The sequence below is a fragment of the Poecilia mexicana genome, unplaced genomic scaffold (assembly GCF_051168715.1).
Source record: "Poecilia mexicana isolate PSO_F unplaced genomic scaffold, ASM5116871v1 scaffold_19, whole genome shotgun sequence".
Classification (NCBI taxonomy): domain Eukaryota; kingdom Metazoa; phylum Chordata; class Actinopteri; order Cyprinodontiformes; family Poeciliidae; genus Poecilia; species Poecilia mexicana.
Genome location: NW_028263388.1, coordinates 12949521 through 12964002, shown reverse-complemented (window position 1 = coordinate 12964002; position 14482 = coordinate 12949521). Strand labels below are relative to the sequence as shown.

Here is a 14482-nt window from a genome sequence, read left to right as displayed (position 1 = left end):
TCTACCCTCGGCCTCATTTTCTTCCTCCCTTCAACCGCACATACTAAGCCCAACTCGGAAAAGTTGGTCTCCGCCTTCCAACTCTCGCTCCTCTCCTACTTTTTCATCTGTCCCTGCTTCTCCTCCTGCTTTACTGTTTGTCTCCTCTCCTCCACCTCCACAGTTGTGTAACAACATGTGCCAATCCTCTCCTCCTATCTTCTGCCCTCCTTCCCCTCCGCCATCTCCCCTTCCCCCTGGTATCCCCTCGTACTTCAGACGTGATCGTTCAGTTCCCGAGATTTACATTTAGGGTCCTCTGTTATTCTGCTATTTCCTGCCTAAATTACTTTGTTGTTATGAGAATATGGAGTTTAGCTTTCTTAAAAGAAGTTATAAATCTAACTAACTAAATGAGCCTATTATTAAGTGCTTTTACAAAAGGCTAACCTGACTTTGAAGTGCCCCCTTCAGGCCTGAGGATTCAATGCCTTGCAAAAATGTTTCACCCTTTGAGCGTTACAACCACAAACCTTACTCAGTCTTATTGGGAATTATGTGATAAGTAAACACAAAGTTGACCTTAGTTGTAAGGCGGAGAAAAAGAGAAAATATATTTTTTATTTATTTTAACAAATAACAAACTGAAAAGAGTGGTGTGCATTTGTCTGAGATGCCACGAGCCTCCTGACACTCTCCTGTTCTTCACTCCATTTACACAGAAAGTCAGTTCCACTGAAGTTTTAAATGATGTGCATCACTTTAGTTTTACAATTTTGTGTTTATCTGTCAAGCAAACTCTCAATGCAGGTCACTGAAGGTCGTGGTTGTAACCAAATGTGCACAAGCTGAAGGGATGCGATTGTGTTTGCAAGGCACAGTGTGATTATAAGTTAAATACAGTTTGCTAAGTTCTGCTTTCACATTTTCTGATGTTTCTTTATGTCTCTGTCTCCATTATGATTTGACAGTGCTGTGTTTGGTGTGAGGCTGGTTCAGAAGTCCCAAATACAGATTACACTCAAGCCGTTTTTGAAAGAGAACATGTAAACTCAACAACGGCCGCACGTTTTATCATTTCAAATGGCAGATTCATTAAACTCATCGGGGCATTTCAATTAGGAAACTGGCTCTTTACTTTCTAAACTTTCCATAGTATGCACTACCTAGCACTTCCCCCCCGCCCCAAAAAAAACACGTGTTTTGAAACATGGTGTAGTCTTCATCCCCCATACCAAAGAAAGAACAACAAATGTTTCTCTTTCGGTTTTTTTTGTTGTTTTTTTGAGCCAGCTTTTGCCTTAACATTAGCCATCTTATATTGTGTCTCTTGCAAATGAGATATTGAATCTCAATGAGACAACCTGTGTAAATAAAAGTCAAATAAAGTAACATGGTCTAATATTTTCTCAACACATCCAAATGAATTTCTGAACATAATTGTCACAAAAATGGCCAGTGAGTTTAATATAGAAACCTATATTGGTTTCTATACACCAATATAGAAACCACGTCGAATGAATCCTTAAGAGTTTACAGTTTCTCCCCGCTGCCTGCTTTTGTGTAATTTGTTTTAAGTGGCTTTTGAACAGAAGCTCCTCCTATATGTTACATAAGTGTTTCTCATTTCATCACCTCCACAACTTCACCTCTCCCTTCCACCTCCCCTCCCTCTGTTCTCCCCCTCCCCCTCCCCCTCCCTCATCCATCCTCTAATCCTTTACTCCTGCCATCCATCCAGGAGACCACAGTATAGATGTGGAACTGAAAACCCCAACAGAACTCAACTACGTCCCCTGTACCCCCCTGCGCTCCGATGAATTCTTTAGTGAGGGCGAAGCTAGCGTAATGTCCCCAAGTAGGACCACACTCACCAGACCTAGTGACCTCTCCCTAGCTCAGACCACAAGCACCTCCAGCAGCGACCCGTCCACCGTGGTTCCGGCCGCTGGCTCTGAGCCTCCTATTGCGGGGCCTGAAGACACAGTTCTGACCGGAGGAGACAGAGGGACGACTGTGGAGATGCCAGAAAATGACCGGAGGGCGGGGAACCTTAAAGAAGACGGTTCTCAAAATGGAAGAGAGGAAGAAGAGGAAATGACCCAGGAGAGACTGCGGAGTCTGCTGGAGGACATACAGCTGGAGGGAGGCGTGGAGGAAGAGGAGATGACCGAAGAGAGAGTGAATGCGATCCTTGAGCAAGTTCGGCAAGCAGAAAAAAACATTTCTTCAGTTCCAGGCTGGAGGACTGAGGCGTCCGGAGCCACAGCTGGACACAGCAGCAGCAAGGACACGGAGAGCAGGTAAGATTCGATCCGTTCTACTGCTCGGCTCAAACCCGCAAATCTGCTGTTGGGTCTGAAGCCTTTCACCCGATTCAGCCCCGACAGTCCAGCCGATTCCCTGGAGCAGCCCCCGGCTCAGAACGGAGGTCACACAGAGCCGGCCAGGGAAGGGAGGGAAAAAGAAGCTAAGAAGAAAGGGGCCGAAGAGGACAGCAGGACATCGGGACCCAGCAGAGGACGGGAGGACGTAGGTGACAAGTCCCAGCACAAAGTGCAGGTGAGAAGCTTTCACCCGTCTCATGAAACTGAGATCTCATGCGTTCGACAAAGTCTTCAATACATGTTTTGGGTTTTTTTCAAAGCCACCAGAATTAGTAATGATTCCTTGATGTCTGAGATGCAGATTTCAATTTTGTGTGACAAAGATATATACTTATTTTTTTACTATAACACATAAAATAGATTAAATGTGCCCACGGGGTTCTTGGAGTGAGGCAGTACATATCAATTCAAAAACAGGGAGGAATTATAAGATCACCAGTTCAGTCAGCAACTCATTTTAACATTTTAGTCAATATTTTTTTAGGCAGGATGTTGAAAGTTTGACTTCAAGGTTCCAAACACATCGACCGATGGCCGTGGTGCTCAGCATGTCGTAGCGGGAGGATCACAATCGTGCCTCCCTCAACGTGTTTTCCACGTCAGGAAGTGAAAAGCGGATCCCTTCAGAAATCAAATTGTCTGACCTGCCAATGACCTATCAGAGATGACTTATTAGTGCAAATGTAGTCAAGTGTTAAGGTAAAACACACTTTGGACACATCGGGGTTGTTAACAATGCCCCGCCACTGGGCTGCCTTTGTCAGGAAACCATCAGAGCTGATGAGTCCGGCTCTGACGACGACACCACCGTCACTACCAGGGTGTACCGCAGACGGGTCATACTCAAGGTGTGTGAGGCCTGGTGTGCGTGTGTGTGTGTGTGTGTGTGTGTGTGTGTGATCAGAGTGCTGAGCTCAGCCCAAAGACAAAGTGTGTAAAGCTCAAGAGAGCCGGTGCAATCTACTGCCATGCTTCCCTTAGCATGAAAGAAGCTGTGTGTTGTAATTTCAGGGTTTGTGTGCTCCTGTTAGTCTAGACACATCGAACGCTGTGAACGGTTTTCACGAAAACCATCGGCGGAAATACAGAACTGGATAGAAATGTGTAGTGAACTACGTTTTCTTGTCTGGCCCCTGAAATTTCAATTAAAAATATCTCCGTATTTATTTTCACATAAAGCTGAGTTAGTGTTGGTGCACTGACCGCTTGTTGGCTTCAGCTTCATATTTGGTTGGTTGGTTGATTGATTTGCTTTGCTTTGCTTTGTTTGGTTGTGCAAAACCAAGTCGACGGATATGGTTGTGATTGCTGGGATATATATCCACTAGAGATTAATGAGGTGCTGGTCTTTTCACACCTTCCCATTTTTGTAATTTTTATATAGTTTTTATGTATGAAATGAGGCCATCTACAGAGAGACATCCTGTACCTGCATACTGGTGTTTTTTTAAGTCATTTCTACAATCTATTACAGGTTTTCAGTGAGAAAATGTGGCTAAATGACAAAAGATCGGACAATAGTTTTCAGTCTGTTAACAGTGGAGTTATTGGATTGTTACTTGTTGCAGAATTTCATCTAATTATCTCAATGCATTGAGTTTATGCATGTCCCATTTTGTTTTTTGTTTTTTGCATGACAGCAGGTTTAAATGAATCTGTTTGCAGCCTAAAGGTTTTTTTTTCTTCTCCTTTTTGATCCAAACCTTTTGAATCTGTTTGAATATAACAATGGAGGATTCCTGCTTGTTGCTTCTGAAAGTGGCACTTTAACTCTTAAAAAAAAAAAAAGCCTGCAGCTTTGCTCTTCCTTTCCCATCCCACCCATTTGTCTTTTGTTTTTTTCCACTCATACTTTCTTCCTCCAACTTTCATCACAGGGAGAGGAGGCTAGAAACATTCCTGGACAGTCTGTTACTGAGGAGCAGTTTATAGATGATGATGGGAATCTGGTCACCAGAAAAGTAACCATCTTCCTGCCTTGCTGCGGCTTACCTGCAAACATCTTCCATTCTGTTATTTTTCCCACCCTCCTCTTCCTGACCTGCTTCTGCCCCCTACAGGTTATCAGAAAGGTGGTTCGTCGGGGTTTCAACTCACAGGAAAGGCTGGAATGTGAAGGCCAGGCTATTCCAGGGGAAGGAACTTCGGGTGTTGATGAAGGCGAGGCAGATGATGCTGCTGCTGCTGCTGCATCAGCAGAGGCTGCAGCATCTACAGTAGGAAACAAGGGTGGGAGGGGCAAAAAAAGAGGGAAGCGCTCCCGACACGGCCACAAGGAGGAGGCCCAGAGAGAGAAAACACAGGTTGGCGTTAAAACCAACCGCTCCACCTGGACCGACTTGCACTTGCATGGCACTGAAATGAGATAAAACCTTGAAACAAACAACAACAACAAAATAACACCTGCAAATGTAGTTTGTGTTTGGTGTGTAGAAGTGTGGTTCTAGTGGTTTTTGGATTTCTAATCCACAAGACAACTGCAGAAATATCCAATCCTGAATATTAATGGTTAGAAAATATTAATAAGACCAAATTAAACAAGTACTTAATGGTAACAAGCCAACTTCATAATCGCTCAATGTTTGATGAAGCCAATCAACAAGTTTAGCGATGTTTGTCACAAATACCCACTTTTTCTCTGACTTCAGTGAATATATACTTAAGAGTAGAGCTTCCATGGCATTAGTGAATTTGATTGGAATATAAATACTTCCAGCACTCTGAAATCCCTGTATCTGATTCGGGTGCGGGCATCTACTGCAGTAAAACTAAGTTCAACTGGCTGAACAGCCTATTGCTATGAAAAAGATTTGAAAGAACAACAGCAATTGCTTTTTAAACTGACTTTCAGAACATCAGTGAGTGCAGTTGTAATTTTGCTTTAATGATACATTTCGAAACCATATACCTTAAAAAACCCCATCAGTCTTACGGCATGAGTGAACACACGTAAGGTGACGCTTTACGCCTGAACATCGTCTCGGTGTATTAAATAAGTCACGAGTGAAACTCTGCAGTGTGCTAAAGTTGAGCCGTTTCCATTCTTGATTTTTGTGACATGTTTTGAAGTAAATTGTGATCTCTGATGCTTAGCAGCGATGCGACCTGTTAGTGTCGATGCCTGTGTGAAAAACAGAGTTGATCGCAGTTTGCAGTGGTTTTGAATTGTTTTCAGGATCTAAATAACAAATATTGGGTGTTTCATTAAATACAGAATGTTTTTATATATATATATATATATATATATATATATTTTTTTTAACCATATGGAATTTGCTTGTACATTGATAGAAACTTTTCTTTCTCTCCCTGAGCTAATTTTTCTTCCAGCATGCCGCCTGCTGTAGTGACCAGACTTGTGTGCGCTTTTAATAACGCCTGGAGAACAGGTTTTGCCTGAACAAATTAACAACTTATAATTTTTTCTGTTTTTTTTTTTTTCTTTTGCTGCTTTTTCTGCCCAGCCTGGAGATGGTTCCAGCAAGAAGCACGAAAAAAAGAGTCAGTCGTAACGGCGAAGCTCTAAAAATAACCAGGTAAGACTATCCTTTTCTGGGTCCTGAACTTTGTGCTTTTGTTCTTTTAATAAGTGAGTGTTAAATTGAAACAGTGCACCTGAGCACAATCTTGTTAAATCTGAACTTGGAAAAAACATTTTAAAGTTTTTTTGTGTGAAAATCCTTGAATAATTGTGCTTACAGCAAAATCCGGTTCTTTGCAAAAGTATTTATACAACATAAACCTTTACAGGCTGTGTCAGGTTACAGCCACAAACTTTCATGGACCTCGTTGAGATTTTTTGTTTCGTTCATAAATATGAGGTAATCGAAAAATTCTACATCATTTTCTAAATTAGCATTTAGGGCCCTGAGCCTGTACTTTGTGAAACCATTTTTTGTTTTTTTTTGTTTTTTTTACCTGTGTCTAAATTTTTCCTAAATAGATCATGTCCAGTTAGATTGACTGGAGAGTACATGTCAATGTTCAAGTCTTTCTACAAATTCCTAATTGGACTTAGGTCCAGACTTTGCACTTTTCTAACACTTTAATATACTTTAATCTTAATCGTTCCTTCGTAGTTCCGGCTTTATGCTGGACTGATGTGACTTCTGAAGGAAATTTGGTTGCGCATGAGTAAAAAGGACGACGGCAAATGTGAAAAAGAAAAAAAAAACCTCAAATTTTGCTCCTATATTTTCCTTCACCTTCAAAATTCAAAGTTTACGCTTGTAAAATCACCAAATGTATGTAAAAAGCTCACAGGTTATGAATATTTTTTTGGAAAACACTTGTTTCACCTGAGAAAATAAAACTAACATTTCTGAATAACCTTTTTTACATTTTTGCTTCAAAGTGTAAATCGTTGCCTTCTACCCTCCAGGTTTTTAAGTCACTCACGGCGATGCCACTCTTGGAAAAAACAGCTGAACCGGAGTCCACAGTGAAGAAGATCTGGACGGGACGTGTCAAGTCAGCTAAAGTGTTTTAGAAGCATTCACCTACAGCGCATGGTTTACAGCAAGACGACGTTACTTTTCCTTGATTTCGCATGAGCATGTCACCGAACTCACTCGCTGTAGGAAAACAGAAAAAAGAAAGAAAAACAAAACAAACCGGAGGGGACAGGCATGGACGTGAGCGGAAAACTTCAGCTCATCAGCAGCGAATGAACTGCATCTGCAGCCAAATAAAAATAAAAAAAAAACCTGCTGACAGAACAGACTCCACTCTCTGACACTCGCCTTTTTGTTTTCTTTTCTTTTTTTTCCTCCCCTCCTGAATCTGAAACAGCAGCACTGGAGTATACCACGTGGTTCCTTTTTTTTCTTTTTTTTTTTTTTAAATAAAATCTAACAGCAAAGGGGGGCGATTTTGTTGTATATAACTGGCACTGTATAAAACCAACAACAAAAAAAGTTAATAAATAGTAGCTTCACAGATTGTTTATGCACTGATTTGAGCTGATGAGGCTTTGCAGAGTCTGTGCACTTGACTGTGTGACTTGATTTGCTCTTCCTGAATAATGGAAAAAAAAGGAGCAAAAAAAAAAAAAGCTGTATGACAACGATGAACGAATGCAGGAAAAAAAAAAAAAAGCTTAATTTTACACATTGGATGTCCAAACAGCTACTCTGCTGTGGAACGTTCTCCAGAGAAATTATATTTTGCTGCATGTTGTGTCACTTTATTTTTAATGTTTTTTGTTTTTTTTTCCTTTCTTCTACTTTTGAAGCACTGTAATACAATTAGTGAGGTTTTGACAGAACTTCTTTATCTGTTTAGGCTCATAATAACACAAAGGTTTACCATCCGTGGCAGTCTTTGATTTAGTAATCACACTCCATATTTAAGTTGTCGGACAGTAAATCTTCGCTCTTTTGATCTAACAAAAAGGACGAGCGGTTTTGTCAGATGTAACCTGCAGGCTGGAATATTAGCTCTAATCTGCTGCCAGCCCTGAGTGCGTGTGTACGCGCGCGTGTGTGTGTGTGTGCGTGTGTATCATAAATCTTTACTCCCAACATGCATACTATGGCTTTTCTGTCTACTGGTGTTTTTAAAAAGGGGGACTGTTTTTATGTTAGGTTTTTACAACTTTCATCTTATTTAACTGTTATTTACATGATCAGAATTTTTAGCGTCAATCACCAAAACCGTAACTGGTACCAACAGCTGGAATCACACAAATCACACCCGTGACTTCACATTGGCGAACATGTTAAGTCTCTTTTACTGTAAATCTACTTTTCCTGTGTTTCTGTTTCTTTTTCATACGAATCTACCCCACGCATTCACTGAAAATAAATCTGGTACCCACATGTATGACGAACCAACATAGCCAATCCTGGATGATTAATTATTTAAGCAAAAATAAAAAAAAATAAACTGTGTTTTAACCTATAAACACCGTGTCACTGTGTTTCTTCTGCGTCGAACATAATATAAAACATATATATTGCCTTTGTTTTAAGATGCATTATTCTTAGATGGAATGATGTCACAACCTCATTAAACATACTTTTTAAGACGGGAAACCAGTGAGATTTGACAAAACAGTGTGGTTAAAGAACAGGCTGTACTATTGCAGCGGAAGCCAATAGCAACATACTGGAATAGATCACAGATTCATATGAGAGACTGTGGGAGAGAGCCGCTCTATCCGGAGAGAACCCATGCATGCAAACTGAACTCTCCACAAAAAAAGGTTCTGGTCCAGCAGGGATGTGTGGACTCAAGACTCTTTTTTTTTTTTTTTTTTTTTTTTTTATAGTTGATAAATTTTCTGACAAGCTTTTTTGGGTCACGTCTAATGCAGATCCAAAATAGCTCGGCTTAAAAACGACAAAGTCAAACCCGTGTCTAGGCTGCCTCCAGCCTGCTCGGCAAAAACAAACTTTGTTTTTCTCACTGGCGTTTACCAAGAACTGCACGATCATTTCCCCACACCGCTCAGTTTACATGTGGACAAAAACGTCGCAGAATATTAAACAGAATGATGTTTGCGCTTTTGGAGCAGGTATGATTGTATAAATCCAGAACTGATCCAGGTGGATCTTGTCCAATAGCAACAAAATCTGGACAAAATTGAGGCATTACCTTGACTTTTAGTGTATATGCATCGTTTTCCTTGCATCCACCGTGGAGGCGGTGGATGATGCTAAATGATTTCCTCATTAATTGGTTGAAGGTATCTAGGACAACCTAAGAAGATTTATTCCTGTTCTGCACATCTAGAACTGAAACTGTTGCCAATTTTCTTTTTAAATTGGTAGAAGCAGCTGTGCATTTTGATTGTAGGGTTTTCCAAACATCGCCTTTCGATTCATTTACAGGCTATTCGAACTCATGAATATGCTCTAAAGTAAACCATTCCATTGTAGCTCTGATTGTATGTTTAGGGTTGGTCTCATACTATTAGGTGAACTTCCACCCAAGTCTTTTGCAGTATCTAACTGGTTTTCTCCTGGTATTGTTCTGTGTTTCGCTCCATCCATCTTTGCTTCAACTCTGACCAGTTTCCCTGGTCCTACTGAAGAAAAGGATCTAAACAGCCCTGATGCTGCCACCTTTTCTAAGGTGAACAGCCATTGTTCAAGGTGTACAAATTTATGCAGCACTTTTTGGGTTTTGTTTGTAATAAAACATTGAAAACCATCTATCATTTTTCTTCCACTGTACTGTTTTGCACATCGTTTTGCACAGGTTTTTGTTTCATCCCTTTAAAAACCTAATAAAACACTCCGGCGTTTGACAAACAAAAACCACAATCCCTAAATGTCTGTTTTTCATCTGGGTCTCTTAACTAAGAACCTTTTTGATCATCTTAGGGTAAATTATACCTGAAATACAAACATCCTAATGCAAGTAAGATCTTGAAGATTTTAAGCTCTTCACAATTTTGCAGTTCATAGTGAAAACTGCATTTTAGGTCAAAAACTGTGTCATAAGTCGTTTGACACAGAAGCCTGTCCCAATTTGAAGTTCACAAACACAACTATTGAATTTTCAGCTTGCACCACAGCCTGCATGTGTACAAACCGGTGTTGAGACAGAAGCGTGACGTGTGGTTCCACGTCATCACTGCTACTCGGTTCTGAAGACTCTGGTGCTTAGTTATCGATTTACTCTCCTAGAAACGTTTTTCTGTCTTTATAGGTTTTTCAGAAGGTAAACTAGAACGCAGTGTTTTCTGGCGGTGGGCTGTTCAGCTGTGTCAGCATTTGTACGTCCTCCAGCGTGATATGATTTTGTTCCCTGAAACACATTAGTCTGCAAAAACAGAAAACAACTGGAGTTATTCATTGTACTTATATATATATATATATATATATATATATATATATATATATATATATATATATATATATATATATATATATATATATATATATATATATATATATATAACCTTGCTGAAGTACTCACTGTTATATATATATATATATATATATATATATATATATATATATATATATATATATATATATATATATATATATATATAAAACACAACTATATATTTTATTGGAATTTTATGCAACATGCCAACACAAGAAATGTTTCACTATAAAGTGGAAGAACAAATATTTATTAATATATACAAATTTGTATTCAGGACCCATTGCTATAACACCCATCCAACCAATTCCCTTTACAAGTCACATTATTAGCAAAGAATATCCACTTCTGTGCAATTCAAACCCAGTCTAAATATAGTTACACAGTTGCTGTTCAACTTGCCAGACTTCAATTGTGATGCATTATTTATTTATTTGTCCATACTGTACACTGACTGTTGTCTGAATTTGTATTTTTTTCATTAGATTTTCACACATTTTCCAAAAATGTTGAGCTTCTTCTTTTTCAGCCTGTTCATCTGGACCCGAAATGCCTTGACTTTTCACACGCCTGTTCATGTACTCCAGCTGGAACAGGGAGTTTCCCCTTAGTTAATAAAAAAAGCAAAAGTATACTCATCATGCGCTTTACAACTAATTGTAAAACCCAAGAGATCGATTTGTTTGTGGATAGGATGTAATTAACTTTATGAGATTTAAATAGCAGTACCCAGCCAATTACCACAGGGTTGTGTAACTGTCGAAATAAGAATCAAGTCAAAGCTTTTTTTTCCAAGTCAGAACTTTTTTTTTATATTTTATTTAAAAAATATTCTTAACGTTTCAAAAACACATTGAAAAATACAATAGTTTCATAACAGAAATAGCATATCAAAGGTTAGGAGCAAACATTCAAGAAAAGAGTCACTCATCTCCCTTCTGAACTCTGAAACAACTGCAACAATCATGTTTTGTTATCTTTACTACAGTTCTTCGTAAGCGCCGCTAAGCATCCTGGATAGTGCTTTCTATTACTGTTTCAGTGTTCAGAGTTTCTATGTCTAAATGACACAAAAATGCGGTTTCTCATCATTCGTCTCAAGCTCTTTCCTGAGTCAAAACAGTCTTTTAAATGCAAAAAAGCACCAAAGGAAAGGCTATTATTATTTTTGTATTATTACTAATGTTCGCAGTCTCTCTGCACTTGCATTGCTTTGGTCTTCACACCTCGGTGTCGTTGGTCACATCCCCTTTTTGCTGTGCTGGCTCAGAGCTCTGTTTACGCAGTACGGGATGATGCTGACGGTCACTAGGGGAACGGTTGCGCTCTTGCAGAAGGAGAGCAGGTAGAAGAGGGCTGCAGTGTGCGTGGGAGGCTTGAAGGAGTCAAACAGGTGCAGCAGGAACAGAGAGCTGAGAATGCATCCCGCTCTGGCTGACGCACTGCTGCTCTTTTTGGTCTCGGTGTACAGCGGAGAATGCAGGCCCAGGCCGAGGCCGAACAGCGTGCCCATGTTGCGCAGAAGGCTGGCGAAGGGCGTGGTGTCCAAGTGGACCCACTCTGGTCTGACACACCACTTCTGGGCTTTCTCCAGGGTCCACAGGAGGTCCACACCCACGGCTTTGAGTAGCACATAGAAGCCCACGGCGAAGCTCGTCAGGAAGAGCGTTGTGTAGAAGTACTTCTTCATGCTGGCGCTGTAGATCCACTGAGTTCTGTTGAAGGCCTCGGCCACAATCATACCTGGAAGCATTAAAGCACATTTAACTATTAGGCTTGACTGCAAGTGACTATCTCTTTAAGATCCTGAAAGGTTGTACGCAAGTTCTCCACTGACCTGTTAGGACTCCAGCAACGACCTGGTGGGGGAAGTGAGCAGCAATGAAAACCCTCGACAGGCAGACACACACCTGGACTCCCCAAAAGACGGACCACAGAAGAGTCTTCAGATACCTGCAGAACAACAACAACAACAACAACAACAAAAGTCAGACAACTTAATTCAGGTAGTTGTTTTGCTTTCCCCAATTATCAGCACTCCAGATTAAAATCGGCCAACAGAACCTTTTAATGCAATATAAGAATTAATCCTTTTATCCTTTTCATATCACCAGTAATTTATCTGCCTGAAAGTAAAAACAACCCAGGTAAAACACCCAGCAGAAGTCAATGATCAACCACAGTTAGAGCAGATAGTGTGTCCTGAATGATAAGCTCCTGATAGAGGAAAGTGGTAAACAACTCGGACGTAATGGGAAGGAAAAGGGGGGCTAAGCTAAAATAGCAAGATTTTTTTCATTTATTTATTTATTTTGTCACTTACCAATTTGTGTTTGATGATTTCTTGCTTGTCAGAATGCCGAGGATGGAAGTCACAAGGGTGTAGTAGACTCCTGCAGCTCCCATTGCGTGTCCGGAGGGACTGCCTGGATTTACAAAGACAGAAAGCAAATATTAAAGCTACGAAACACTCCAGCTCACAGAAAGCTGCACATTTTTCAATGCTAATAATTGAGCTGTTGGAAAAAAAAACTAAACGTCATTGTGTTGACTCCGTTGTATTTGTTCACATTCTTTTGTTGATTCGTGATATGCTTCGTTACTTTGCCGTATGTTTGTCTCATCTTTCTTCTAAAAACCAGAATAAAAATATACATGCTGCACAAAAAAAAAAAAAAGAAGTCAAGAATGAGGGAAAAATAAACTGAGATGTAAACTACACCGGATCTTAATATTGTTCTCCGTGACGTTTTAGGTGCATTTGTCTTATAGTTGTTTTATTTTTGTTCTTTGTTTTATATGCTTGCACAGCACTTTGGTCAGTGTTGCTATGTTGTATTTTAAATGCTTTAAAAATAAGGTGGTATGGCAGTGGCGTGGTAATTAGTAATGCAGCCTATTAATTTTTACTTTGCAAAATAAAGAAAACAAATATTACTATTGATAAATTAAACATTTCTGTAACATATATGTAATAAAAAATATATATATAAAAAAATAAAATAAAATAATAATAATAATAATAATAATAATAATAATAATAATAATAATAATAATAATAATAATGATAATCAATTGTACATCAGGAAGTAAATGTGTGTTCAGTAGCATCCCTCACCTGGTCCGGTCTCACAGGTCATTGGATACTGTTCAATGTGCGGGCGATCAGCGTCTGTGTAATAAGCCGTCTCGTGGACCCACCAGTACGGCCTCTCTCCAAACAGAACCCTGTTGAGTGGAGAAGAAACACAAACTGTGTCAGAAGCCATAGGAAAAAACCCCAAAACATTTTAAACATAGTTTTGCTAAGTTCAGATAAGCATTCAGCTCACCATTTAAACACCAAGTTCAGCCAGTCTCCGATAACAGCCACCCAAATGAGCTTGACGCCGACTGAGGACCGCAGGTGGAACCACAGCGGGAAGAAGATGAAGAAGGTGTTCCTGAGGTCTGCCGCCCAGGACACCCAGAGAAACAGGCCCTGGGCGTCCTTGTAGTTGGTCTGCAGGTACCGGGTGCTGCTCACCCCAAAGCCTTCCATGGCATCCATGATATCAGTGAGCATGTTAGCAGCGTGCGGGAAGCAGAAAAGGTCTCAGCCTGCTGAGTCGTGAGTGAGTTGGTTCAAAAAGAGCAAAGGACTGTTGCTATCAGTGACACAGCTGGTTGGTTTTATACCCGGGGACCCACTGCCCAAACGCATGCTCACTCTGACCTTTGGACCTTACACATGTGTAATAAAGCACCGGGAGTTTGGGAGGTTCGTCACACAAACAACTTGATGAGATAAAGGGAAAACAAAGGGACAATTGGAGTATCTCCCACTGAGTCACAGTATGTCAGTTCAAAGAAAAGGTCAAAAACCTGTGACCTGTAGGAGGACTGATAATGGCACTTTGCTGAACTTCTATCTTTATGTATAATCAAGTCCAACTTTTGCTTTTCATAATTCTTGAGTTATGTAATTGTTCTTGTGATGATTTGGGCAAATAGTTTTCAGATGGAGCAACTTGTTTGTGGATTGCATAAGAAGATCAAAGATTAAGCGATTGGCTTTGAGCTGAGCAGAAGAGGAGGGAACACTTGAAGATCAAACTGAACAGATGACATCAGGTTATGCATGAGAGTCCAGATAAATGGGGATATTTAATAAAAATGACCTATATTGTGGGTTCATAATTAAAATGAAAAACTTTACATGTTTTCTTTCTGAGATAAACATGAACCGGAAATGATCTGCTATCTTCTACTGACTCGGCAAATTAGTGGCTTTAGAG

The 14482-nt window shown here is 40.0% G+C and overlaps 2 protein-coding genes across 2 annotated transcripts in view; one reads left to right on the top strand and one right to left on the bottom strand.

Annotated features, from left to right (window-relative positions):
* LOC106921405 (ankyrin-3-like) overlaps positions 1 to 8271 on the top strand; it is a 139585-nt gene extending 131314 nt beyond the window's left edge. The window contains exons 43-49 of the mRNA XM_088016307.1: positions 1721 to 2282; positions 2361 to 2541; positions 3131 to 3214; positions 4244 to 4327; positions 4427 to 4669; positions 5831 to 5902; positions 6748 to 8271. Of these exons, the coding sequence (XP_087872433.1) occupies positions 1721 to 2282; positions 2361 to 2541; positions 3131 to 3214; positions 4244 to 4327; positions 4427 to 4669; positions 5831 to 5878 (1202 nt within the window). The 3' untranslated portion in view covers positions 5879 to 5902; positions 6748 to 8271. The remainder of the gene's footprint in view (positions 1 to 1720; positions 2283 to 2360; positions 2542 to 3130; positions 3215 to 4243; positions 4328 to 4426; positions 4670 to 5830; positions 5903 to 6747) is intronic.
* A 2168-nt stretch (positions 8272 to 10439) lies between these two features.
* Positions 10440 to 13853, bottom strand: g6pc1a.2 (glucose-6-phosphatase catalytic subunit 1a, tandem duplicate 2). The gene is made up of 5 exons (XM_015013443.2): positions 13538 to 13853; positions 13324 to 13433; positions 12529 to 12631; positions 12043 to 12158; positions 10440 to 11948 (listed from the first exon to the last, which is right to left on the bottom strand). Exons 1-5 carry the CDS (start codon positions 13768 to 13770, stop codon positions 11446 to 11448), a joined length of 1065 nt encoding a protein of 354 aa, XP_014868929.1. The 5' UTR covers positions 13771 to 13853; the 3' UTR covers positions 10440 to 11445.
* Between the last annotated feature and the right edge of the window lie 629 nt (positions 13854 to 14482).

What these genes read in the sequence shown, in the direction of transcription:
- g6pc1a.2 (XM_015013443.2), bottom strand. Translation starts at nt 13,770, where the DNA reads ATGCTCACTGATATCATGGATGCCATGGAAGGCTTTGGGGTGAGCAGC. An exon ending in GACCTGTGAGACCGGACCAG is followed by an intron (nt 12,632 to 13,323) that starts GTGAGGGATGCT and finishes TTGTAAATCCAG; the next exon opens with GCAGTCCCTCCGGACACGCA. An exon ending in AAATCATCAAACACAAATTG is followed by an intron (nt 12,159 to 12,528) that starts GTAAGTGACAAA and finishes GTTGTTCTGCAG; the next exon opens with GTATCTGAAGACTCTTCTGT.